This window comes from Grammomys surdaster, unplaced genomic scaffold (genome assembly GCF_004785775.1).
Source record: "Grammomys surdaster isolate TR1022 unplaced genomic scaffold, NIH_TR_1.0 125704, whole genome shotgun sequence".
Taxonomy (NCBI): domain Eukaryota; kingdom Metazoa; phylum Chordata; class Mammalia; order Rodentia; family Muridae; genus Grammomys; species Grammomys surdaster.
In genome coordinates this window covers 2,172,639-2,200,413 of record NW_021620539.1, presented here as the reverse complement: position 1 = coordinate 2,200,413, position 27,775 = coordinate 2,172,639, and the positions used below count along the sequence as shown (strand labels likewise).

The 27,775-nt window shown below is 40.4% G+C and overlaps 2 protein-coding genes across 3 annotated transcripts in view; one reads left to right on the top strand and one right to left on the bottom strand.

The window, feature by feature from the left end:
- Gtf2e1 (general transcription factor IIE subunit 1) overlaps window positions 1–24,432 on the bottom strand; it is a 31,881-nt gene extending 7,449 nt beyond the window's left edge. Inside the window, exons 1-4 of one of the 2 annotated variants that reach the window (XM_028788163.1) lie at window positions 24,308–24,431; window positions 22,109–22,272; window positions 19,845–20,317; window positions 5,235–5,436 (exon numbers count right to left, since the gene is read on the bottom strand). In XM_028788163.1, coding sequence (XP_028643996.1) covers window positions 5,235–5,436; window positions 19,845–20,292 — 650 coding nt within the window. In that variant the 5' untranslated portion in view covers window positions 20,293–20,317; window positions 22,109–22,272; window positions 24,308–24,431. Of the gene's footprint in view, window positions 1–5,234; window positions 5,437–19,844; window positions 20,318–22,108; window positions 22,273–24,307 lie in introns of both variants that reach the window. The other variant, XM_028788164.1, reaches the window with a different exon arrangement.
- A 127-nt stretch (window positions 24,433–24,559) lies between these two features.
- Rabl3 (RAB, member of RAS oncogene family like 3) overlaps window positions 24,560–27,775 on the top strand; it is a 34,767-nt gene continuing 31,551 nt past the window's right edge. Inside the window, exon 1 of the mRNA XM_028788168.1 lies at window positions 24,560–24,615. Within this exon, the coding sequence (XP_028644001.1) occupies window positions 24,570–24,615 (46 nt within the window). The 5' untranslated portion in view covers window positions 24,560–24,569. The remainder of the gene's footprint in view (window positions 24,616–27,775) is intronic.

The window sequence follows — 27,775 nt, the reverse complement described above, 5'->3', positions numbered from 1 at the left end:
GAGTTCTCCCTGCTCATCTATCTCGTCGTCTTCCCCACCCCCACCCCCACCCCCACCCCCATCAATGCTTTGTCTGTCTCAGCCAACACCCTCATCTTGCTGTACTCGGCCTGCCTTTCTCATATCAGGCAGATGTGGCTTCCTGAGTTAGCTACCTCCAGTGAGGAGAGAAGAAAGGTGCAGAGCTCTAGTGTGGACCTCCATTTACTTTATTATGATGATGATGTCTTTACAACAAGACTCTCTGAGATGGTTTCTCTTTACACATGATCCTGAACACATCGACTCATGGGGTTAACTTTGAAGATTATCTCATGAAGTCATAAGAGGTACTTTGAGGAAAGACAAGAAAATAGAAATGACAATCACAACGGATAAAGAAGACCACTCTTGGTTTTTTTTTTGGTTTTTGTTTGTTTGTTTGTTTTTTGTTTGGTTGGGTTTTTTGTTTGTTTGTTTGTTTTGAGACAGGGTTTCTCTGTGTAGTCCTGGCTGTCCTAGAACTCACTCTGTAGACCAGGCTGGCCTCGAACTCAGAAATCCACCTGCCTCTGCCTCCCAAGTGCTGGGATTAAAGGCGTGCGCCACCACTGCCTGGAAAGAAGACCACTCTTAAAATCTTACTTTTGGTATTTTTTAGAGAAATTCAAGGTAGATTTTATTTAGGGCATCAATTATATGACAGGAAATGTTTGTCTCAGCAGTGAGCTAATTTACTGAGTTAAACATAAAGCTGCCTGTGATGTGGATGGTAATGTTTCCCTATTAATCATGACTCCTCTGTTTTTGTTTATCATTTTTATTTAAATATTGATGGCTAGTTGCTCCATAGAACTCTAAGAACTTTCCCTGCCAAAGTAAAACTTAGCTAATCTGAGTACCAATCATGTAACTGCATTCTCATTATCTGATATTGGTTTCATTCTCATTATCTGATATTGGTTTAAAATAAATATACAAAGTCATTCTAGCCAGTAAGACACTGGCAGACAGTTAGGATAAAGTGTGTTTTCTGGAACATTTCTTTAGTCATATTTTAAATAAGACACAAGGAAAGGATGCCATTCTCTCTGCATTTAGATATTTTCATCTGCAGGTAATATTCAAGACCCAGATGGCTACCCTAGGGCAGTTCCCCTCGTAGTCCTAAGAAGCCAACACAACAAGAGAGAACAGAGATAGAAGAAATCTAGACCCTTAAAGATGTAACTGACTGTACTAAGTCAGAATCTCTGGCCATGGAAGACAAATTACCACAAAGACATTCTAACTGACTCATGGTGTTAGGAGGTAAGTAACTGATAAAGTTATAAAATTCTCTGTACAACTGGAAAGAAATGCAATTAGCTCAGGACTTGCTATTCTTAAACAATAAATATCAGAAGAAATTAAAAAAAAAAAAAAAAGAAGTGCCTCTAGAAAAAAAATCATGCTGAGTGAGATAATCCAGACTCAAAAAGACAAATGCGGTATGTATCCACTCACATGCAGATGTTGCCTGTTAGGTCTTTGATAAGCAGGCTACAGTCCGAATAGCCACAGGAATTAGGTATAAAGTAAGGGACTTGGAGGTTGGGGTATGATCTTTCTAGGAAGGGGAAATAGAATATAGTTCTGAATGGACAGGGAGTGGGGATGGACAGAATGGGAAAATCAAATGGGGAGGGCAAAGGAGGAAGAGGTAAGGAGGAAATACAGAGTGGGACAGCTAAAACTAAGGGCCATTTGAGGGACCGCATAGATACCTAATATCATAGAAGCTCCTGCTGCTTCTTTTTCATTTTGTTTTATGGTTTGTTTGCTTGTTTTGAGACAGGGTTTCTTTGAGTATCCTTGCCTGTCCTAGAACTCACTCTAGACTAGGCTGGCTTCAAACCCAAGAGATCAACCTGCCTCTGCCTTCCGAGTACTGGGATTAAAGGCATGCACCATCACCACCACTACCACCTGGCAGCTTCTTGAAACATATACATTTATAAAAGAAATCTATATGGAGTCATCAAATAACAGGGAAAACAGAGCCCCAAGCAGACATCTCTTGCCACCAAATGAGAGCTCCAGTGCTGAGAATGAGTTACATTTAACTGAGTTGTTTGCCAAGTAGATCCCATGGAAACCCCTAACAACCCAGGCTATTCCCAAGGCTATTGGTTGCTTTCCACAAACTGACAGTAAGGCCCTATTGCTGAAGACAACGCCTACACAACACACTGAACACAGAGTAGTCAAGCTGACACTTGCTTACTTAGAATTCTGACTACTACTTACCAGTTTTGATGGTCCTGGAAGGTACTATATACACTACCAGAGGGGAAAGGTAAACACTAACCCAACTACAAACTCTGCAGTCTGCAATGGTGACCTTCCTGCAAGACATCTAGGTCCAACTGTGGCACAAAAGTTGTGAAGGTAATCAGCCACTCTGGTGGTTTGAATAGATATGCCCCAGAGAGTCCTGTGTTTGAATGCTTGGCCCACAGGGAGTGGCATTACTCGGAGGTGCGGCCTTACTGGAAGAGGGTAGACTTGTCACTGTTGGAGCAGGGTTTTGAAGTCTTAAATGCTCAAGCTCCACCTCATGTGAACAAAAGCCAGTCTCCTTTTGCTGCCTTGTGGATCAAGATGTAGAACTCTCACCTCTTCCAGTACCATGCCTGCCTGGACGCTGCAATGCTTCTCACCAAGATGATAATGGACTGAACCTGACACTGTAAGCCAGCCCCAACAAAATCTTTTCGAGTTGCTTGGCTCAGGTGTCTCTTCACAGCAGTTAAACCCAAACTAAGACAACCATTTTCTGATTTAATTGAAGCCTATTCCAGGAGACAGAACCCATGAGTGACACTGCTCAGGTGGCCGAGAATCTGAGACTAGATAGACCATGAACCTAGGGGAAAACTAAATACTACTGTTCTGCTAAAGGAATGCACAAATAAAAGGATGCCTAATGATAGTCTGCTATACTCATAAATCAGTGTTTGCTCAGTCAGCACCTGAAAAGCTTCTCCCTGCAGGAGATGGGATGAACAAATACAGAGACTGACAATTAGACAAAGGGCAGAGAGTGAGAGACCTTGGAACACTCGGTCCTAGATGGGATATGTCCATCAAATCCCTCCCTTCTGTGATCAAGGGATTCTGTGGAAGAGGAGGCAGAAAAATTTTAAGAGCCAGTGTGGATGAAAGACACCAAGGAAACTGTCTTCCAGACACAACTGGACTGATAAAAAATGAACTCACAGAAACTGTGGCAACACCCACAGGGCCTGCACAAGTCAAAGCAGGTAGGGTACCAGTGCTGAGAGAAGTAGATATATCCCTAACCCAGAAACTATTTCCAAATGATAATCACTCACAAAGGAAAATTCGTTTTCTCCAATGGAGTCTCACAGAGTATGGAAAGCACATCTTAGGGCAGGCCCCATGCCCAGCAGTAGATGGCCAAAACCAATTCAATGGTATTTTTGGAGGGTTTTGTTTTGTTTTGTTTTTGTCTGATAACTTTCTCTGTGCACCCCCCCTCCTTTGTTTCATGAATTTTCTGTGTGTGTAAATGGTGTTTCTCAGCATCTGTTTGTGTTTCTTGTATTTTTTCTTTGGCTAGTTTGTTTTGTCCTATTCTGGTTTGTTTTTTATTTTATCTTATTATTTTATTATTATTGTTATTTCGATGACTGTGTTTCCTAATGAGAGAAAGAAAGGGTCTGTATTCTTGTGGAAGGAAGCAGGAAGGATTTAAAACAAGTTGAGGGCAGGGAGCTGGCATCAGAATATATTGTTACAAAGAAACATCTATTTTCCATTAAAAAAAAAATAGAAGCTTCAAAACTGTACACAAATAACCTGGAATAGAGTCAGGAGGAGGCTGATGGGTGTGACCTCACTGTGGGATTGGAAAGAAGGAAGCAGTTCTCATCTGTACTTTCCAAAAACTAATAGAATAAACTGTGTGGGCTGGAGATGGCTCAGAGAGTAAAGGCACTGCTGTTCTTACAGAGGATCTGGGTTCACTTCCTAACACTCACAAGGTGGCTCACAACAATGCATAATTTCAGTTCCAGGGGATCTGACACCTTCTTCTGGCCTCTGTAGGAACCAAACACACATACAGTGCACATACACACTTGCAGGCAAAACACTCACATATATAAACTAAAAGTAAATAAGTCTTTTGAAATATATAATGACTTTTCATGGCATGGCAGAACTAAACCTGCCTAGCAATTCAAACACTAGAGCACACTGGGGGGAAAAAGGAAGGAAGGAAGGAATCACTGTTAACAATAATAACCCACAGGTAACTATATCTTCACAAAGTTGCATTTAACACTGATTAGGACAACAAGTTTGTGTTGAAAATGTTTCACAAGAATAAAATGTTGTATATTCTCACTCATACATGAACCCTAAACCCTAGCTTTGTGAGATGTGTATGTGAGAGTATACATGTGGGTGTAGGTCATAGAACTTGAGAGAGAACCAAACCAGAAAAGGGCCAAGAGGTTTTGAGGAATGCAGTGGTGTGTCTCTGCTGTCGCAATGACATGAAAGTGGAAAGCCAAGGGAATGAGTGCAGACAACAGTACGAGTGGAGGCAGGGCCATGAAGAGGTCAGGGAAGAGGATCAACAAAACCAGGATATGCATACAAAGGCCATAACAAAACTTACCTGCTAATTTAAAAACAAACAAAAATCTATAGGAAAATGCTAAATTCTTGAGAGAGTTTTGGCCTTTAAGAGCTGACTAGAAGCCTAGCAGTGGTGGCACATGCCTTTAATCACAGTACTTAGGAGGCAGAGGTGGGTGGATCTCTGAGTTCAAGGCCAGCCTAATCTACAGAGCAGGTTCCAGGGCAGCCAGGGCTACACAGAGAAACCCTATCTTGAGGGAGTAGGGAGGAAGGTGGGTTGAATAAGAAAATTCAAATATTCCCAAGAGGTACAACTAATTTAGAATTGGCTCTCAACTGGCTGAGTGCTGCAGGCCACAGCAGAGGAGTGGTTGAGGTGAAAATGACTATTTAAAGACTTTTGCCAAAGGCTCACCTTCTACTGTGTTCAGTACAAACAAATGTGAGCAGAGGCACAAGTTAATAAGACAAGCATGGCAGAACTTGGAACCTCTGTGACACTGAGTCTTTAGTCTCCTGGTAAATACTTACTCTAGCCCTCCAAGGTTAAAACCAGTGCAAGTTTTAAAAGGCTCTTGGTAAAGCACGAGGCGTCCACTCACCTCTGCTTCAGGGCTGGGATTTCCGTGGGTTCTGGTTCAAGTATTTCGTAGGCCAAGTTTACATCCTCTGTCTCTCGAAGCAATGCATAAATGGGCTCAATTTGTTCATTAAATCTTGCCAAAAGCGTGCGGGCATCTTTTTTGGGCATTGCTGATTCATCTTCTTCTACCTCTGTATGGCAGAAGGTGCAGCGGAAGGTTCCTACAGAAAAGCCAAGTCTCGGGTCAGAAGAGGGAAATCTTCCAGATAAGCCTGAGCTCCACGCCTCCAATGTTTTAGTAAAACCTCCAGACACAAACAGATCAGAAGAACTGATGTTTGATGTACCCACCACCAAGAGTCTACAGCTTTCTGTCACAGTCACCACAGATCTGTCCGTCTCTATAGATGTCCATCATTTTTATGCTGAAATCTCATCACTAAGTTTTCAAAAATCACATTTCCAACATATTTATATTTAATGTACAGCAAATTATGCCACAGCTTACTGTTAAATTTATATGCCTTCCTAACAGCTTTCTTCATACATTGCATATTTGGATTATTATTATTTTGAAAAAGGCCAGATAAACAACTAAAACTAAAAGCTTTTGGTAGTTCTAGGTATTGTCAAAGTGCTATTTCTTCTACTTTTCTTCTTTTTTTAGAGTTTATTTTTTAGCTGTTTGTTTGTGTGTATACACATACAGCCAGAAGACGGAAATGGGTCCCCAACCCTAAGTTACAGGAGGTTGTGCACTGCCTAATACAGGAGCTGGAAACAACATTCTGACTCATGAGTGCTCTTAACTAGTGAGCCACCTCTCTCTGAGGACTATTATTTCATGTTTACAAACCACTGATAATTAAAGAAATGTGTTCAGTCAATGTCAAAGTTAAAGGAACGTATTTTTTTGTTTCCATACACCTTACATTCAACACAGAACTTCAGTGATTTCAAAGAAATGTCCCCAAGTTTTCATCACTACTGTTACTTTACTAACCATGGCCTCTACTGTAGCCTTCATAAGCATGCTCCTTGATCTTTACGTTCTCCCTCCCCAGCCCCAGGCCCCTGTACCACCCTTGCTATTGTCCTATCCTCCTGCTCTAAAGTCAAGTCTATGTGAGAGCTCAATCTCTAACACCCTCAGAATAATACCTAAACTTCTCGTCTTACATTAAACTGACATTCCAGACACTGCAGAATTTGGTCCCAAAACAATGTAATTCAACCATAAACAGCTCTGGTTAACAATTATTTATACAGAACTGCTTCTAAGGCACTATCTTGCACTTTTTGATTTGTTAACTAATTCTGGGAAGGGCTAGCAGAACTAAGGCTCTCAAGGAATTTATGGTTTGTACAGAGTCATACAGCAATACAAGAAAACAACAGGCAACTTTAACTCCTGTACCTTAAGTGTTTACAAAGTATTGAGTAACATTAACCTTTGGCATTTGCAGTACTATGTCCAGTTACATGTGTAAAATATGCAAGTTCTCACACAGCCTCAGCAGTGTTTGGTCAAGGTTACATAACTAGCTGCATGATGGGGAGGAATCAACTCAACTCAACTATTATGTTAAACTACTGTCTTACAGTCTACACCACTACTATAAATGCATTTCCAGTTTGGCCTTATCCCCAGGGATATGAATTCTTCCTTTTCTATGGAATTTACCTAAGGGATTAAGAAAGATAATTAAGTACTAGTACAGGACACATAGCAAGGACTATCCCCTCCTCGCCTCTCTCCCCAGCAACAGAGTAAACAAACTAGGTGTTGCCATTTCAATGTGACACCAAATCCTATAGACATGTTCCCAGTTTAATATATTTCCATGCCTCCAGCCCCTGGCCAAGAATAAGTGAGTGCTTTGGTCATGCAGCACCCTTACTGATTTTCTGTATCTATCCCAGATAAGGGGTGGGGAGTCGGGGGGAGACACGCAGTCCCTCAAAGCTAGGAAGTTGTGGTCCAGTACTGACAGCTAGGCAGTGGATGTCATTATTTGTGTCAGAAAAAAAAAACCTCACATCAAATGTTGCCAACACAGAATTGAGTCAGAACTGAGCTATGTAGACTCCTGCCTGAGAAACGACAGCGTGGACTCGGTAAAGCCATGCCAGTTTCCCAGGGAACCTGAGCTGCGACTGAGTCTTTACCAATCTGTTTTAGCCTTTTACTCTTCCAACCATATACGTAAGATTTATTAAAATACCCAATCAGAGAACTACCCCCATTTCCTTCAAAAATTGTAACTGAAGTTTATTTTAGTGTGTATATCGTCTCATGTGAGTCCATTCATACACACCAGAGTGTGAGAGTGCAGAGAAGTCCATTCTCTCTTCCCACCCAGAGTGTAGGTCCCACAGGTCACACACCCTTGGGTTCTCAGGCTTGGAGGGAGGTGCCTTCATCCACCGGGGCTTCCAGCAAACAGAGAAGCCCATTTTTTTAATCCTCTAGAAAATTACCAAATAAAAGCTTATACCCTCTAAGTCCTTCAAGCATCATGTTACTGAAACAAGGAGACACACCTCCTGACATGCAGTTCCTCTCGCTAAAGAAGCATGCATAAACTTAAGTTTGTTTGCTATATACATGTCTGATTGATGAACAACATAAAGACTGTGCATAATCAGGGCTGGGAGGAGAGCTCAGTGAGGACCCGAGCTCCATCCTATAACCCAGGCTTACAAAAGAACAAGCAGGGCACGGAGCATGCTCTTCTAATTCCAGTACTGGTGAGATAGGCAGGTCCCTGAGGCTTAATGACCAACCTGCCCAGCCCGCTAGGCAAGTCCCATGCCAGGGAGACACAGGACTTAAAACAAACAAAACACAGCATCTGAGGAACCAACACTAAAGGCTGCATGCTCCTACATACAAACCAACAAGCATGTAGAAAGAACAGCACAAAACTCAACTGAACAAGCATACCTTTACTTGCCCAGATCTCTTCTTTGATAAAAACCATCATGTTGCTTTTAGATATCTGAATATATGTTATTCACTGTCTATTACAACAGATATTCTAGAAGCCCACTTATTACAACTATTGAGATCTCAGGACAGGTGTTCAGACTAGAAATTTAGATATGAGAATATAAGATATGCAGGTGGTAACTAATGGCCCAAGTAGATCACAATATCCAAAGAGATGCAGGAGAGTGAGTAGAGAAGTCAAGGTACAAACTCAAGGCAAGGAAAAAAAAAATCCTTAAAACAAGAAATGATACAAGCAGAGGGCAGGCTGGTGCCTCTAGAAAATAACTTTTCAAAGTCAACCAGAACTGAAAAGCAGACTAGTAACAAAGACAAGTAAGGGCCTCAGAGAGGTTCTCAATGGCATGCTAGCATTGATTATTCTCTAAACTGTCCCAAGCTGTCTGTCTCTTCTCTCCATATAAATATAATGGATACCATGTATGTAAAGAAAGGTCAAATATAGCTTTCTAATACCTATTGAAAAACACCCACACCAACACAGGACCTAAGCTGATAGGTGGAGGATGGTCATCTGCAAAGACTACCAAAGAAAACTTCAAATACATTAAGAAGAACTTACCCAGGTTAGAAGTTTATAAAACTTGGTTTTTAAAGGAAAGCACCCCATTCCTGTGTATCAACACAAAAGCAAGTGGCTCTGGGAGAAGCCAGCAGTCCAACAGCTAAACTCTTCACACACTGCAGCTCTTTACTACAGTCTCACATCCCAGAGGTGCTTCCCAGGCAACATTACCTAAAATTTCAACACTGCCTACTCACCCCAAAAGTCCTGTCTTTCCTCTGTCCTTGTCAATGTCACTACCCAATGTATAATTTTTATTATTTACTTAATTTTTAGCTTATCTTTTAAAATGTCATACCTAAATTTACAAAGAACTGTCTTCTCAAATAACCCACTTCTTTTTTAAAGGCAACACATTCTCAGATTCAAGTAAATAAGCCAACATGCTTGCTAACGGAGCCTCTAATAAAAGAATGCATTACTTCTGGGTTGTCAAGCACGTGTGCAGCAAGTTTGCTGTTCATATCACCACTTCGTAAAGAGAACCACAGGGTACCAGTCTATTAACTTGAATAAACTGATTTTCACAAAAAAAAAAAAAGATTAAAAGAGTGATATATAATAATAAGAAACCAGAATTCTAGCTAGCATCATCCAGATTTTCTAAGTGTTACTTTTAAAATGGCCATTTTGTAGTCTGAAAAGAGTAGTTTTTAGATTACTGTCAAAAACTATGAAGGCTTTGAAAGTTGATCCAACCTAGCAAGCTAACAAGCATAGTTTCATGAATGCTGCCTTTGAAGCCCACAAAGCCAGGGACATTGTTTCTCTTTGGAGTCAAACTGCCTAATATAATAATAATAATAATAAATAATAATAATAATAATACACCTCTATGTTTATGTTTATTTAATATCCAATATTATATAGATGACACCATCTTCCAGAACAAAAGATGAACATGCTTATGCTCATTATGGATTCTTTTGAATAATAATACACCTCTATGTCTATGTTTATTTAATATCCAATATTGTATAGATAATACCATTGTCCAGAACAAAAGATGAACATGCTTATGCCCATTATGGATTCTTTTGACGTTTAAGGATTTTGATTGTTTGAGATAGGGTCTCATACAATGCAGGCTGCCCTCTAACTCAGTATGTAAGCTGGTTCTGAACTCCTGGTCATTCTGCCTCCACTTCTCAAGAGCTGAGATACAGGTGAGCAGCATCATGTCTGGCTTTAGGGTGTCTTTCTTGTTAACTGTATTGTGTACAGTTACCACCTAGCCCTCTTGTATCACTGAATGGAAACCGGAGTTTATGACCTGGCTCAAGTACAGATGCTAGCTAATGCTATTTCCGTGAATAATAATAGTTATTTAAGTCAGTTCCTTGAGCCCCCGTTCCTAATTAGTTATAAGAGGAGCAGGAGGTTAGCATACATGCAGTTGGTTTATTACAGAAAAAGAAAGCCCAAGCTCTTTTATAAAGAGCATAAGCATGTCAACCTCCTGTTTTGGGGAGTTACTAAATACCTGAGTAGTCAATTAGCATGTTCTAGGAAGATAGTCTTTTTATTATAATAAGTAAGCAAACCTACTTTTTACTCTAGAAACACTAAGGCTGCTTGCTATATAAACATTCTTGGGGGAAAAAAAAAAAAAACTTTTAAAAGGCCAGTCAATACCTCTACTTCCAAAACAGGGTTAACCTGAGAGTCCTAGCGTTAACTGTCCCTAGTGATTAACCATATCTGGCAAACATTTCCAGAGAAAAAGTTAGCCTTATATCTGAGTCTGTGTTTATCACAGAAGTACAAGTTATAAATGAGGAGCAGCCTGTCAAAAGCCAAATGCAGAAATGTGACATCTTAGACATTTTATGGGAAATGACCTCAGAGTAGTTTACCATGCCATCATCATTTTTATGAACATTACCATGCATTATGAAAATGCAAATGAGCTGTCCCAAAATCAAAGAGGATGGTGAACTATGAAAATTCAGCGCATACCAAGGGATATTCTCAAAGAACCTGTCATCAATAAGCTTAAAGTTTAACAGAGGAGCAAGTTATCTAGAGATTAAAATGATCAAGGAGCAATAAAGAATAAATTAAACACATATGTGTTTTAGAGTCCAAAGAAGGTACGTGACTTCTCGCAGAGGCCATGAGGAGGCCTGTGGAAAAGCTGCACTTTTCTAGGGTAGGACTTAGAAGACAACGTTTTTATTCCAGAGGTTGAGGAAATATGGGGAAGAAACAGATGTTCCAGGTCATCATAAGCAGGTGACAAGTTGCAATTTCCATGCGGTAGGAAGACAGTTATCAAAGACGATGGTAAAATTTGGAATTTACACGACAAACTGGATGATCCCAACAGTGCTTTAAACATTAAGCCTTTTATTCTTTATCCTTTAGTAACAAGAAGGTCATTGAAAGGTTTGGGAAAGAATGTCCATCATCAAGACTAGTATTTTAAAGTGTTGGTCTGCTCTAGTAGCAGTAATACCCAGGCCCTACCCAGAAACACTGATCCAATAGACCTGGAGTGGGGAACAAGAAGGGGAATTTTCAAAGTTCCACACAGAATTCCGACATACACTGTTGCTGAGAACTGCTATGAGGTGACTGATGACAACGACTCACATGACTAAACCTCTCTGTACTAAGCTGTACAGACAGACTGCCAAGTACAAGAGAAGAGATTAGAATTGAAACCCAGTGTCCCATTCCATCTCTCCACATGTAAGACCAAGGCAAAAGTACTGAAGCAAAGCTATGTCAGAGAGAACAGGCAAGCCAGATCTTACAATGTGAGAGCAGAGAGAAAAGGAAAGCTGTACAAATTCTGTGGGCAAAGCTGGACAATGATAGGACTGACATCAGAAAAGATGGGGTATCTATTCTCACTAACTATTAAAGAAGAAAGCGGCTTAATAAATATTCCCGTGTATTCACCAGAGGCAAGTCTGTATAATACTGTCCATGTTTGACATATATGGGAATAAAGGCTTACAGATACTAAGTTAACTGCATTACCCTAACCCTGGATTCCATCTGAACCATGCATCCTTTCTCCAACTTATGATCTCTAACGGCTCTAATCCAACAAACTTTCCCCATGTAGATATGAAGTCCTCTCTTCTTAAGAAGAAACAGAAAAAGGAAGAACTTGTATGTATTAAATGATTTAACAACCATTAAGTGCCTGTCACATGGCTGGCATTTACTTAGCTGACCATTAACCTATTACATTTGCTAGAAGGATCAAAGTAAATCCAATTACAAATATGCATTTGAAGTAGGCAGAAAAAGATTCTTTTGCCAATAGGCATTTCAGAACGATTTTAGGACCATCTGATAGTACAACAATGCCCTAGCTCTGTAATGAAGGCAAGTCATACTTCAAAAGGAGTGAGAAAGGAAGGGAAGAGAGACATCTATGCCATTTTAACTTCCCAAATATAAGAACAAAACTGAATTCAGAGTAGAGAAGACAGGAGCTAAGGATTTGGAACAAAGGGGTAAAAGAAAAACCGAAAGGTATCCAAAAGCCAAGAAACAGAAGACAACTGCTAAGTGTTATGCTGGGCAAGGCCCACGCCACCACAGTACTGATTTTAACTAATGATGCCCATTAAGTGAGGATTCAGCCAAGGAAACATTAAGCACAAACAAAATCAAAGTGAAGACTGTTTACCATCCTTCGACAGTGAAGTACTTGGGACATACATAATTAAGAAAAAGGGCAGAGATATCAAATTGATGACACTTATGGGTTCAAGACAGTAAGAATCAAATCTCCATACAGCTAATTATTGAAGATGGTATTCTCTTCCTCCAATTACAGACAATCAGAGAGTACCTGCCCCTGGCCAGGACTCATTGTCAAAGATCCATAAAAGGTGTCCATCAAACTTGGATAGCACTTAACCATCTTTCCCCCTCATAGGTTAAATTAAAAAAAATACAATAAAAAGATTAAATTTAAAAATCAAAATAGGTCCAGCTGCTTTGATAAAATACAGTGCTGTCATTTAATACACAGCCCACATCCTCAAGGTTGGACAAGAAGAGACGATCACATGACTACTGCACAGAAGCCTCAACCAAAAACAGTAGGTCTGATGTCCCCAGACCTTTACCACATTATGCTTTCCTAATCCACCCAATCCTATTCTGAGCTATTCCTGGCACTCATTCTACTGGCAGACAGTCAAGATCAAATAAATAAATAAATAAATAAATAAATAAATAAATAACATTTTATTGAAATAACATGTATTATCAAAAAAGGAAGGAAGGAAGATAGAGAAAAAAACACTGAAGGAACAGGGATATTATTTTATTTCTTATACAAGGTATTCAAAGGAGTCATCTCTGGACACTTCAAAGAAGTAAATCAGGGAGAAAGCCACATAGGTATTTGGGCAGTGAGGATGGCTCTTACAAAAAGGCAAGCAAAACCCATCCCCACTGCTCACAAGCTTAAACTAAGATGGCTGCTGTGAATATGGGACAGGGGTAGAAACAGTCCCAGATCTGCAGGACCTAGTCAACTCTGTGTAGGACTGACTTTTCTGAGTATAGAAGTTTGGGAACATTCTGAGGGGACAACTGCCATGACCTGATGTGCTCTTTAAGAGTCATTAGCTACCACCTACTTCTTCACAGCCAGTTACCATCACTTTATTATAATTACAGGCTTTAAATTCAAGAGTTCATTTAGGGAGATACACATATCAAAATATTAAGTCAAAAATTGAAATCTCAAAAAAAGTCACCTTTTATTCTGTCCACTTTTCAAACTACTTTCCTAATGCAAATGGCTGCAGTTTAACTGGATATCAGAAAACAGATGAAAAAAATTAATTACTATTATGTAACAAACATAACAGCAACAGTTATATTTCATGACTACGCCTATCATAAAAATAAATTAGTCCATCCCTTAACAACTCACTGTACAGTACTGAAGAAATATAAAAGGCCAAGATAAGACAGGTCTGGCATTTTTTAAAACCAAGGAGATATTAAATGTACTAATGATCTACAAAATACAATCCCTACCAGCAAACTGATTTTTATCAAGGGAGCTGGCTTTGGTCCTCCCTCAAATGGACACTTAGCTAGTCTAAGCACCGATTCTTCCTAGGTTCTGGAACTCATTATAAAGAGGAGGAAAATGTAGCATGCCTAGAAGACAAATTAAAAAGTGACAACATGAACTATGTTACTTAGATGACTGCTAAAGCTTCCAACACATTTTCTAAATTAAGTTTCAATCAAATTCATCTCAAACTGGAGTAGGCAGGCAGAAAGTCTGAGGTTTTGACAAATTTGAAAGACAATAATCAACTGAATATTATGCCAGAATCAAAACCAAAAGGCAACTCTTCACATCTAAGTTAGTTCTTATGTCAGCATCAACATACAAAAATAAATCCTAAAACTAAAGCTCTCAAACTGTCAAGATCAAAAGGCAGGTGTGGTCACGGATGACTTCAATGCTAGCTCTCAGTAACTGGAGGCAGGCCTGTCTACACGGCGGTCAGCCAAGACTACATAGTGAGACCTTGTCTCAAAGCAAACAAACAGGCAGACAAAACAACAAAAGATCAAAAGTAAAGGGGCTGGGATGATGGTTCAGAGCTTAAAGCAGTGGCTTCTTCTGCAGAAGCTAGTTTGGCTGCCAGCTTCCACACTACTAGGTAGTTTAGAACCCCCTGTAACTCCAACTCTGGAGGCACTGATACCCCCTTCTGGCTTCCTCAGGTACTGCACTCATGTGCACATACCCCTCCTACAGATTGAGAGAGAGAGAGAGAGAGAGAGAGAGAGAGAGAGAGAGAGAGAGAGAGAGAGAGAGAATATTAAAAATAATTCTTCTCATTCCCTTGAGGTGCTATTACTGAACCCAAAGTTTGCTGTTTTGGCTAGGCTGGCCGGCCTGTGAGCTCCCTAGCCTTTGCCCTGCAATACTGGCTGAAGTTACAGACATGCATGGCCAGCATCGGCTTTCACGTGGGTACCTGGGATTTGTAAGTCCTCACACTTGAACAGCTAATGTTCTCAGCTATCCCTTTCTTTCTTCCAATCTGTAGCTTTCTGACATAATTCTCTAATTAATGCCATTTGGGCATGATTTCTAAGACTGAGGACTCAGGAATTGAGCAAACAACCCTGAACGTCTTCTGAGTTTGTGCTTTCATGGCAGGGACAGCAAACACTGCTTACAAGACATCTATCTCCGGCTCCAAACAGTAAGAGAAGACAGGGAAAAGTAACCTGTCCTATCTTTAATGTGTTAAGGCAAACATTAACACATGAGCAAGTTTCACAAATGCCAGACCCTAACAGTTAAGATGTCAAATTTACTTGAACATTCTAAATTACTCCTAATTCATCAAGAGAGGTCTATCCCCATTGCTGGATTTGAGACAGACTCTTATTCTTAGCCTAGGATGGCCTGGAACTTACTAGCTCAGGGTAGCCTTGAACTTAACAGCCATCATCCTATCTCGGCCTTCTGAGTGCTGGGACTACAGGTGTGATCCACTCTCCTCAGTTATTGTTAACTGTTTTTGAATTATATAACTAAAGATTTTACTTAGCTAGTAAACACTTCTTCATGCAAAACCTAAAATGACTGTATCTTTTCCAGGGAACCACAGAAAATAAGCTAAACCCCATAAAAGCTACCACACACATCTCTGATATTTTGTGTAGAGCATCCTAGCAATCTTTACATCCCTAGACTTGTGATATTCCTTTGCAGATCTTCCAACTCCAACAGTACAACATACGCATGTGTGGCACCTATACATTTAGCATTTAATAAGTTAACGACATCATCTCTAATTGTTGATGTTAAGATCTTATTAAATATATGTATTCTTTAAGAATATCTAATTACTCCCATATCAAAGTTTATTTAAAATGGGTTTATGGTGATCTCTGGTAATCAGTAATATTACTGTAATAATCAGTAATAAAAGCTTCCAACATATTTCTAATTCTAACATTAGAGAATTTTATTCCACTTACAATAAAAAAAAAACCCACAGTGCCACATACACATTTTAGAAGCCACAAGACTACATTCTTTTAGCAATAATCTTACTGAAAAAAATTTAAGCAAGAGTAAAACACAATATATACAAAGGAATACAACACATCTTATTTACAACAGGGGCGAGGGGAATCAAAGAACTCACGTATGGCAGGGAAGCCAGACTATTAACTATATCTTAACGCTATAAAAAGAACCAAGAGTTTGGTACATTAAGGAACCAAGAGATCAAAAATGTTCTAGATACAATAATAAAGACAGGTAATATATAAAAAGGCCAGTGGTTTTGTTAGCGATTTCTTCTTTTCCTTCTTGAAAATTTTCTCTGAAATTATGGGTGCATATTTTTAAATTAAAATGGAAAACAGAAAGCTATTTCCATTCCAACTAACCCTAACATATAAAAAGAGAATAACACACATTGCTAAACTTAACTCAGAAGTGCCATTAGCTACATCACATGTGGCACAGAGTGTTAGGATGGAAATACTAAGTCTACTTACATTGTTAGAAAGCTTGCTAAATCTGAAACATGCACTTAGGAACCACAAGATACTATTCTGCTGATCTGAGGGATTTCATGTCATATCTGTTTTAATTATATAACCTCCCCATATTTCTGGAACTGAAGTAGCTATTTTGGTCTGACTAAACTTCTGAAACCCAGAACTGGTGGGCAAAGACTACCAAGGCTTGTCCAACCTGCAGCCCACTAGCCATATGCTAACTATGAATGCAGTCCAAAAAAAAATCATAAATTTACTTAAAACATCTTTAGAGTTTTGGAGGGTTTTTTTGGCAACTGCATTGCACAATTCTCAAACATCAACCGTGTGGTGATCAAGTTGTGTAGCTAGTTAATTGTTGGCCATATTGAAAGCCACTCCAAATGAAATTAAAAAAAAAAAAAGTCTACATATACCAACCGACTACAGTTGGAACCAGAAAGACCAAAGGCAAAGCATAAATGGAGAAAATCTACAAACCTGTAGGAAAGGAGGGAGGGGTAGAGAAAAACTATATTGGAGTAGTAAATCACTGGCCTATACATGAACTAACAATAAAATAATCCTAACATTCACTGAGTCCAGAATTCCCCATGTTCCTGGGGAGGTCACCTAGGAGTTCATCCTTTTGTTCACTCGCAAAGAGCTGCCCATGCCTTTTGAGTTAAGAACTATTTATCAAAAGTAAAGAAATATGGAAGGCTCCAAATAATCCAATTACTGCATGTTCCCTGATGGCTAAAGAGACCACAATTCAACCTAAGAACTTCTAAGGAAGAAACAGAAAAGGAAGCTCATCATGTCCCTCACTTACCTAGTGAATGACACAGGCCTAAAACAGTGGTTCTCAACCTGTGGGTCACGGCCCCACACAGGGGATGTATCTCAGATATCCTGCAGATCAAGTATCTACATTATGATTCATAACAGTAGCAAAATCACAGACATGAAGTAGTAACAAAATTTCATGGTTGGGGGTCACCACGCCATAAGGAGCTGTATTAAAGGGTCACATCTTTAGGAAGATTGGGAACCACTGACCTAGGACTTAGGTAGAGGCAGAAGGATCAGAAATTCAAGGTTATCCTGAGCTACATAGCAAGTTCAAGGGCAATCTGAGCTACCTGAGTCCCTTTCTCAAAAAACAACCAATCAAGAGAAGCCCTTTGACTACATCTATCATTAGACCAGAGACATCATTAACCTCCAGTATCAACTTGAAAATAGGAAAACTTTGAGATGTGCAGAGGACTGAAATCTGTGTATAAATTTAAACAGTGCACAAACATTATCAGAATAAGGACAATGCAACCTGCTATACATATGTTTACTTCCCGTTTTCTCCATAAGAGAGGCAGAAGAGATAAAACTAAGCAAAACAAGAAGGAAGTGGGGGGAGGACCAAGAACTTCTAAAGAGGATGTACAGATAAAGGAAGAATGGAAAGGTATTAGTAGTTTAAGGATTAAAACATGCTTATTATCTGTGAATTAACAAGAAGACTGGGGTCTACTATCAACCAATCAGCACATCCTGTCCTTTGGTAAAGTTCAATAAAAGACACATTATTATCAGATGGCAAGTGCATTAAAAACCAGAGTCTTTAACTGATTACAGATTTCGTTATGATAAGTCAGGTTGCACCAGGAGCAAAACGTCACCAACTGAGGTTTAGTACAAGCTTTGGAGGGTGTGGGCCTGTTCTGGGTGACATCAGTGGTTAAGTGAGTGACTCTCCTTGCTCTCCCACACCAGCTCTTCCCACACTCGTGTTTACTATCAAGCTCATACTGAAAATAGTCTCTGTTCAGACTGACTTCAACATGCTTGCTTCAGCTTCAGATTTCTTTCAGAAAAAAATTTTCATGCCTTTACCCTATCTCAAGGCCTTGATTCTAATAAACTCACCTTTCCTCTTAAATCAGGTCACGCTTTCCAAAGGCTATCTGTTGATTACAACTAGTTCCTCACTCTAACCATGAGGTATTCCTTTGGTATACTCAGACAATGGTTACATCCAGCATGGTAATTAAGATTTTTTTTTATGGTCAAGGGCTCACAGCCAGGCATACTACTTCATACCTATAATCCCAGTATTAGGGGGCCTGAGGTAGGATTGATTACCCAGAGTTCAAGGCCAGCCTGAGTAACATAGTTGGCTCCTGGTCATCTTGGGCTACAGTGTAGACTCTGTCTTAAAAACAAAAATAAATAAATAAATAAATAAATAAATAAATAAATAATAAGATTTCTCCTAATTAGGTGTGGGCCTCTGAATGAGAAATGTTCCCCATAGGCTGCTAACGGTACTATTTGGGGAGGTTAACCTTTTAAGAGGTGAAACCTTGCTAGAGAAGTATGTCACTGAGGCCAGACTTGAGAGTTTATTACATCAGTCCACCTATAGCTAATTCCCCAGCTTCATGTAAATGAAGACACAGCTTGCTGCTCCAACTGCCCACCAGCATGCCTTCTCCACCATTATGGGCTCTCCCTCTCAAACTGTCAACCAAAATAAACTCTTCCTTCCATCAGTCAGTTCTGGGCATGCTGTTTTATCACAGTAACAAAAATAACCAACTCTCTAGACAAAGCCGTGTAGGGGATCCGTAATCGTAGCATCCTGGAGACTGAGGCAGAAGGATCAATAGGAGTTCAACATGAACAATGAATTCAAGTGAGTTCCAGCCTCAGTTACATGGAGAGACCACGTCTCAAAAAACAAAAGGACAACAACCAAAACCATAAAGCAAGGTAACAAGACAAAACTGTTCCACCAAGTATATGACAAAACTTGTCTCATGCTTAGTTTAAAAATAACCATTTAACCCAGCATTTTAACGTTTGTGTGTGTGTGTGTGTTAATGCCATATATTCTGTATTTTTGGAAAACATGGCTCATAAATTGTGTTAATGAAGATTCTTAAAAATCATGTATGCTTTTAACAATTCTCTTCCATTAATTGATTTGTATTATTGATCCATTTGTTAAGTTAAAAAGGGTTCCCCTCTTATTTGATCTGGCTATCTCATTTAATCTTTCAGGTCTCAGCTATTCCTTCTTCTAGAGCTCTTCCCTAAATGCAGGTCACACATCTAGTTACACTCTCCCACCAGCACAACGCATGTCCACTAGTAAACTCTCAAGCATATTATGTTATATGCTTATGCGCTCATCTGTCAGTGACTGACAAAAATAGACACTAAAATAATTTGCTTAGGAATGAGGTCACAAGTAAAGTCAGAATAACCACAAAGGGGTAGAGAACTCAATCCTTCAGATTAGGCTGCTGCAGTAAATAAAGGTTGGGATGGGAGAGGGGGGAATTCAGGAGAGCCATTAGTGGGAAACTCCATGAATAAATACACCTCCTTATGAAGAAAAGAGGCAATGCAAAAGACTGTATGCTGATTCGTACTGATCTACTTACTCCTACAAAGTCTACAGTTGGCTTACAATTTAGAACAACTGAAATTAAAAAAGTACACATCTTACTTTGATTCATCATCTGGGTAGGTCTCACCTGTCATGGGGTCAAACAGCTGATTAGCTTCTAAGTCAGTGAAAGTGCTGCAGCAGACAGGACATTTGAAGGAAGCCCGATTGGTGGAATTTCTCTCATCCGTTTCAATCCTCCTTCTCATGTGGTCCAGCTTATACTTCACTACGTTGACAAGAGTACGGTAATTGATGAAGTAGTAGTTATGGCGGGTCGTCTTCCCATCTGCCGCAGTTTCTACCCTCATTCTGCATTTGATGAACTTGTCTCCCTTTAAGTTATTCAGAACGGATCGAAGCTGCTTCCTATCAAACTTGAGCAGCTCCAGCATGTCCTCCTCTTTGACACAGGGGTTCCGGATCAAGATGTCCAAGGCCAGCACATGCTCAATGCCATAAAAGCCCCGGATGACATACTTGGCTAACCGCTTCAGTGCTGCTGGAACTTCAGTGAGAACATCTGGGTCTGCCATCTTCAAAAGCAGGCTTCAATTTCAACTACATTGGATTGAGGGGAGGGGGATTAGTAGGCATGAGGACATAATAATCATTTTAAATCTACAACAGCCTCTTACTGTCATTATTTTTAAAGTGTCACTAAAGCATTCAAACATCACTTTAAAGGACTTCTAACACGTAAGCATTTAACAGAAATTCAGGATTTTCCTCTATAGTACACAAAAGATTATACCTAAAATGCTTGACATAGTTATTTTAAGGTTCAACAAAGTGCTTGATTCCAAAAAAATCTATTATTTCTGACAATAATATAGTACATCAACCCCAGTTTATTTCACAAAGAGAAACAAAGAAAGCTCTGAGAGCATTCACTGTTCTTAATAGCATGCTCTCTAGAAACAGCTAGAAATCTAGAGGATCCTAGCAATTACCCTAGACTTCCATTTCTTTTCTTTTCAGTAAAACTTTCCTGCTAAGATTCAAGAATGTTTTATATACTCACACTTTCACAATAATCACACACACACACACACACACCACAAATCAATAAACACATAAGTAACTGCCAGCCAGTAGAGGTGTCTGACAAAATTAAGGACTGTCGTAACTGAAAGAAATTAATGCTGAGATCAAAGTGCATTACTTTTAAGTTATATCTGATTATTAAGTAAGTGCCTTCTATATCTTAAAAAATGATGGGAGGGAGATGAAGAAATAAGACACCCTTAAACAGTAGGTCCCTTGAAGAGCATAGCAGAAGCTGACTGCATCTAAGGTCTAGGCCACAGGCCAGAGCTGCCTCTCCAAGTCTCTCCCATGGCACAGCACTTAGGTCTGAGTCAGATAGGCTGAGTCTGGGTTGCTGTAGGAGCCTGACCAAATCCTTAAATAAGTTCAAGCCACGCCTTACTCTCAGAAGGAAAATGGTCTGCTGTGATTAATGAAAATGTTCAGTGGGGGCCCAAGAGGACTTATTAACTAGGCTAGCTTTCATGTAACTTCAATATGACCCAAACTGAAACTGGCCAGCCTATCCACACAGACTATACTTCAGATTTCTGCAAGATATATGAAAAATTTTAATAGACATCCCACTGAACTATTTCTAAGAACAGGCATATTGTTATTACTAACTTTGAAGTAACCAACCATATCAGATTTAATGCTTCATTCTGTAAGAAATGTTAAAATATCTGCAGTATATCCTAAATAACCAGTGTATACATGTATGTTATAAGGTCATACCTACAATAAAGGAAAAATAAAAAGAAAGTTAGTTACAGCATATATTTTAAACTACAGTACTCAGGCAGAGCATTATAGTTACAGTTCTGTAGTACTGCAGATACACACCGAGATAACAAGGCAACATCTGGATTTACTAGTCTAAAACTGGCAACCCCAGAGCCTTTGTCACCCTAGATGTTTAAGTATGTCTGGGTTCACTGCCACATCGGAATCCCAGCACAGTACCAGATACACTCTGATCCCCTTTCTAATCTTGTCTACACAATGTGCTTAGAACCACATTTTGCTTTCTGCATGCTCAGCAACTGGAGAATAAAACATAATGGCTTCAGAAACATGCAAAAGACAAGAAGGCAGACGAACGAATGCCAGGATAGCCTTCTGCTTTCTGTTTTTCTTTCCATTGCTTTACTATCCTCTGTCCCACCCTCAGACACTGTATGGTCCAGACCATTGGTTCTCAACCCTGACTGTAGTAGAGCAATCATCTAGGCAGCATTTTTAAGGTTACTAACACTGGGCTCCATTCCCAAGAGTTCTGTTTCAGCTACTATAGAAGGACCAGATTAGGAATTCTACTACCTTTTAAATCCCTTTAGATTAGTCTTATGTGCAGCAATCCCTGATCATTGCTCCAATCTGTCCCATGGCCATGACCATTCTGTATCCTACGAATGCACATCCTGCATGCACATCCCGATACTTGTTGTTCAGCCTATTTCCTGTCTGATACTCCTCCGGGTGTCCTGAAGATCAGTACAAAGGAACAATATCAAGACTCTGCCAGCCAATAGTTTGAAGCTTGAAAATCCCAGGTCAGTTTCTTGATGTTAGCCCCAGAAAATCCACAGCCTCGGTTTTTTCACATATAAAATAATTAAAGAGCCTTTCTCACACAGTTAATGTATGAATTAAATCAGATAATTAACACAACACATTCTGCTTCTGGGCTGGCATATGAATTCAACTGAAGTACTGGCATTCAGAACACACTCACCCATCTAACTGACATTTATGCCAATAACCTGAAATATCTGAAAGTGGTGGCACTGTGGTTGTATCAGGAGCCGTGGACATAAAACCTAAATTTAGGAAGAAAGGGAGGGATGGCGAGGAGAAGATAAATGAAATTTGTTACAGAAACAAAATCCAAAGGTTCCAAGAATATGCTGGGGTGGGGGAGAGATCACAAGTGCCTGTGTTGGACCATTGTTAAGGAGGAAACATGCACGAGAAATAGAAACCATATAAAGAGGACTAACTCTTATAGACCCAAGGCGGGGCCATCCACTTTCAGAAGCCTGTCTTGGATGAAATACATTCCTTTGAAGACTTATACAAGGCAGCTACAGAAACTGGAGCTCAGGTGGGCTACCTAGCTCAAAACTCTCAAATGTTAACTTGACCAGGGCCTTTGGTCCTTCACCACATCCCAGTCAAGATGAGTCAGGAGTATACAATCTCTGGATTTCTTAAAAAGCTCCTTAAATCAAGTTCTGAAACTGACAGCCCATACGGAGAGTTTTCAACACTTTATGAATTGGTTGTCAACATTTAAAAATCTTGGGTGCCTATAAATCCCAACTTCCCACTACACTCCTCTTGTAGATTGGAAGTAAATGACAAAAGTGAGCCCACTTTCCTACATCAGCTAGTCTCTGTGGCAGGTGACACTTAAGAAACTAACTTCTCTGTTTATGGAGGCTTCCTGGTATGGTAGTTAGTGGTCTTCATTATTTTCTCTTCACAGTAATCAGGCTTCTCCTTACCCAGTTCAGACCTAGATTCTAATTGTAAAAACATTTAAGGACTACTGTGCCCCTGGTGTGGAACTGGGAGAATCAAAAGTTCAAATCACTGCTTTTAGCAAAGTCATCGTCATATCCACTCAAAAGGAAGACCAAACCTTCCTCTTACCGTCCTTAGGCTTTGGGTAATGTTTCCTGGCCTTCCCAAATCCCCAACAGTGGCATCTAATGCTCTCCCTCACATTTCCTCAAAATCTGTAGTTTCTACCTGTAAGGCTGGGGACTTCATCTTGTTCATCAATGCTAGTGCCTAGCATAAGCTACTCAGACACTTAAATCGAACTTTCAATACATCCTCTGGGCACGTGTTCTTGTAGCATATCCATCCTGCCAGCTTCCACACAAATCACTTGTTCCACACCTGCATCCCAATAATGAGAGCTATAAGCCATCCCTTTTTCTTTTTTAATTTAACTTGTAATTGCTTAAAGCAAGTAGTTACTAGATTAAACTTGTGATTTCTGAAAAAAAAAAACTATGCTGGATGAAAAATAAGGGATAAAAGAACAAAGTGGGTGCAGGAAGGAAGCCCTTTCGGTTAGACTATTTTAAAAATACTACTTCCCAAGTTCTAGAAGAACGTGGAGTCTACAGAGCCTCTACAGTTTTCTGTTACTGCATTTTACGATCTCTCCATCCCGTCGTCCTTTAAGGAGCCCACGACGGAGACAGTTCCAGACCGAGGTGGCCTCCACCAGCTGTGTTCAGACGTGTCCAGACCCCGAGACCCCACAGTCCCTCAGACGTGCCCAGGGGCTTCCCGGGACACACTCGACGCCTCCAAGCCCGTCCTACCCGAGGTCGCACACGGGCCGCTCCGGGGCAATGGTTCTTTGGAAGACTAAGAAGAGGACCAAAGCAAGAGGTGGCCGAGAAGAGGGGACTAGATAAGGAGGGGGGCGGATAGGAGAAACCATGAAATATGCCACGCCGGGTCAGAAACCGGGAACAAGGACCGAGGAACGAGGTTTACCCAAGTGGATGCTCGAACACTCCCACTACAGCAGCCCTCAGCACCTCAACTACCGGCTTCAGCTAGCCCACGCCACTTGCGAGACAAGGACGAACGCCTAATTCCTGCGACCAGTTTGGAAACCGCCCGTTAATCCGCACCGCGAAGCTTTCGATCAGTCACGCTCTGACCGACCAATGAGATGATAGGCCCTGCCCACAAGCCCTGCTCCGATTGGTGAGAATCCAGGAACGGGCGTCAACCTCAAGGAAATCGTGGCAAGATGGCGTCCCTGGATCGGGTGAAGGTTCTGGTGTTGGGAGACTCAGGTGAGCCGCTTAACCCACGTCTGGGACTACCGACACGCCCGAGCTTCCAGATACCCCTCACATTTCGCAGTTTTACCCCCAGCTTCCTAGCGCTTGGGTCCACGGCTGAAATCCCTTTCAAGACCTTAAAACTACACTTCCCAGAGGACTTTGCTCTCTTGTCGACGTGGTGGCGTGGCGGGAGGTGGGGGGCGCAGAGCCCGGGTCTTTCTCTGCCTTTCCATTTCGTTACCTTGGTCTCCCAGGCGACCCCAGCCTAGAGTATACTGTTAATTCCTTTATTGCTCTTGTTAAGCAAACAGAATTTGGTCAGATCACGCCTTCAGGAAACTGTGTTCATTAAGTCAAATGTACACTAAGAATACACTGACATGTATTAACTCCTTTAATTCTAAAACCAGACTTTTAACTCCATTCTACAGATGATAAAAAATGAGGCGAACTGGTTCGAACCCACATTCGTAAGCTGTAGCATGCAATGAAATAGTAGATGGTAGTCATGTTTCCCCTTTAACTTCCTTGTTCCCACCTAATAGTTGAATACCTATCTTGAGACGCACGGAATAAAGAAATTTGATAAGGGCCACACTCTGAAGCAGCTTAATGCTGAGCACAGTTTTAATTTTATTGTTAAAAAAATTTTTATACCTTGAACGTTTTATAACTTCTATTGAGGTCTTTCTCCTGCCTCATTATCCTTCTCTATCCATTTCCACCTCTTAAGAACTTGAATGAGCCGGACAGTGGTGGCGCACGCCTTTAATCCCAGCACTTGGGAGGCAGAGGCAGGTGGATTTCTGAGTTCGAGGCCAGCCTGGTCTACAGAGTGAGTTCCAGGACAGCCAGAGCTACACAGAGAAACCCAGTCTTGAAAAAAAAACAAAAACAAAAAAAATTTAAAAAAGTAAAAAAGAACTTGAAAGTACACTGCCCATGCATTTTACAGATACGCTTTTCTGGGAAGGACCTCTTGTGCTCCGTACATTTTGCTGAGTGATAAGAAGTAGAGAAAACACGCCCTCAATAGCTGACCTATTTAATTCTAAAGACTGAAAGCAGTCTTAACTTCCCCAAATTCTTTTAACATTTCACCCCTTTTGTTCTTTTGTACTTTGTTTATTTTTGACATTACAATTTAGTTAGAACGTTTCTCCCTACACTTTCTTTCCTCCAAACCTTCTACCTCTCCCCACTTTCCTTCGAATTTATAGTCTCTTTATTAACTGTTATTGCATGCAAACATGCACTTACATATATATATTCTTATATATAATCTGTTAAGTCTATATAATGCTACTTGTATATATGTTTTGAGGTCTTACTGTTAGCACTGGGCAACCGACTAGTGAGTTCTTCCCTGGGGAGGACCACCTCTCCCACGCCTAGCTTTACTCAGTTGTCTGTAGTTCTCTATGTAAGATTGAGGCCTTGTGTGGTTTTTCCCAGTATGATGTGGTCGTTGGTGTCATCCTTGGTCAGGTTGTGTTTGGGCAGTCATGTTAAGACTTCATGGGTGTAGCTTCATGGGTATTGCTAGGGGATACAGTTTCACAGCAAACCCCTGCTCCTCTGGCTCTTAGAGTCTTTTCACCCTCTCTTCTGTAATGTTCCCTACACCTTAGGTGTATGGGTGTTTGTAGATGTAGCCACTGGGACTGGGCTCCACAACTCTGCATTTTGATTGGTTGTAGTTTTTTGTAGTGGTTTCTGTCTGTTGGAAAGTGAAGTGTCCTTGCTGAGGGATGAAGACTACACTTAGCTGTGGGTGTGAGGGTTACTAACTTTTCAAAATTCTCAAGGACATGAATAGTTAACAACTTGCTCTTCCCTGGTATGTCATCTGTTCTTACGGTTGAGAGCTCCATTTCATTTTGGCTTACACACTCAAAAAATTGAACTAATGGACAGCTAAATAGCCTAATACTACTACCTAGAGATGCTTATCCTAATACAGTTAAGCTAACTTTGGGGTCAAGCATGTATCAAGCTGAGAACTAAATCCCTAGGTTTGCCTCCAACATAAACCTATATGTAAACACAAAAATCAACATACTCTATTATACTTTTCTCTATTATATATAATATTTTATACTCTAAAGACTGTAGATGAAAGGCACTATGTAGTACTAAGTATAATGACGAACTGATTTTGAGTGCCTTAAAATCTTACAGTCTATATGTTAAAGATTGTAATGGAAACCTGAGAAAATGTTTGCTTCAATTAAGTGAGATGTTTAGTATCCTTTAATATGTAAAAAGGCTGTAGAGGGCTGGGATGTTTCTCCATAGTAGAGCATCTGCCAAGCACCTGCAAGAACTTGTATTCAATACTCAATAGTATAGTATGACACAAAAGGTCATATAAGTTAATAACACCAAGACCCATTATTAGTTAAATGAGCAGAACACATCATTAGAAAATTCATAAGAATGGGAAGAAACTTGATTTTGCAAAGATTGTAATATATATCATTGTGAATTTTACTTTAAATTACTTTCCACCTGAAAACTGGACCTGAGTCTATTGTACAACAGCAACAGATGCTCACTGAACCATCTGTCCAGCTCTTCCACCACAAGCTCTGTTCCTGGGGAGTGGGGTATGGGGTAAGACATGGTCTCACTAGGTAGTCCTGACTAACATAGGCCTGGCTGTGTATATCAGGCTGATCTAGAACTCACTGTATAAACAAGGCAGGCCTAGAATGAATAGAGATACACCTGCCTCTGCCACTGTATCAGTCAGGGTTCTCTAGAGACACAGAACTTATGGGTAGTCTCTATATAGTAAGGGAATGTGTTGGTGACTTACAGTCTGAAGTCAGTCCAACTCCACAACAATGGTCAGCAGCAACTGTGAATGGAAGTCCAGGGATCTAACAGTTGCTCAGTCCCACAAGGCAAGCAGGCAAAGAAGAAAGAATCTTCTTCTTCTAATGTCCTTATGTAGGTCTCCAGCAGAAGGTGTGGCCCAGATTAAAGGTATGTGCCACATACCCGGATCTAGGACTTGTTTTGTCCCAGGCTGACCTTGAACTCAGAAATCTCCTTGCTTTAGTCTCCTGGGATTCATAGCCACTAGCCTCAAGATCTCCATGCCAAGATCCAGGTCAGAAACTTGTATCTCCCAGCCTCAAGATCTGGACCACAGGTGAGCCTT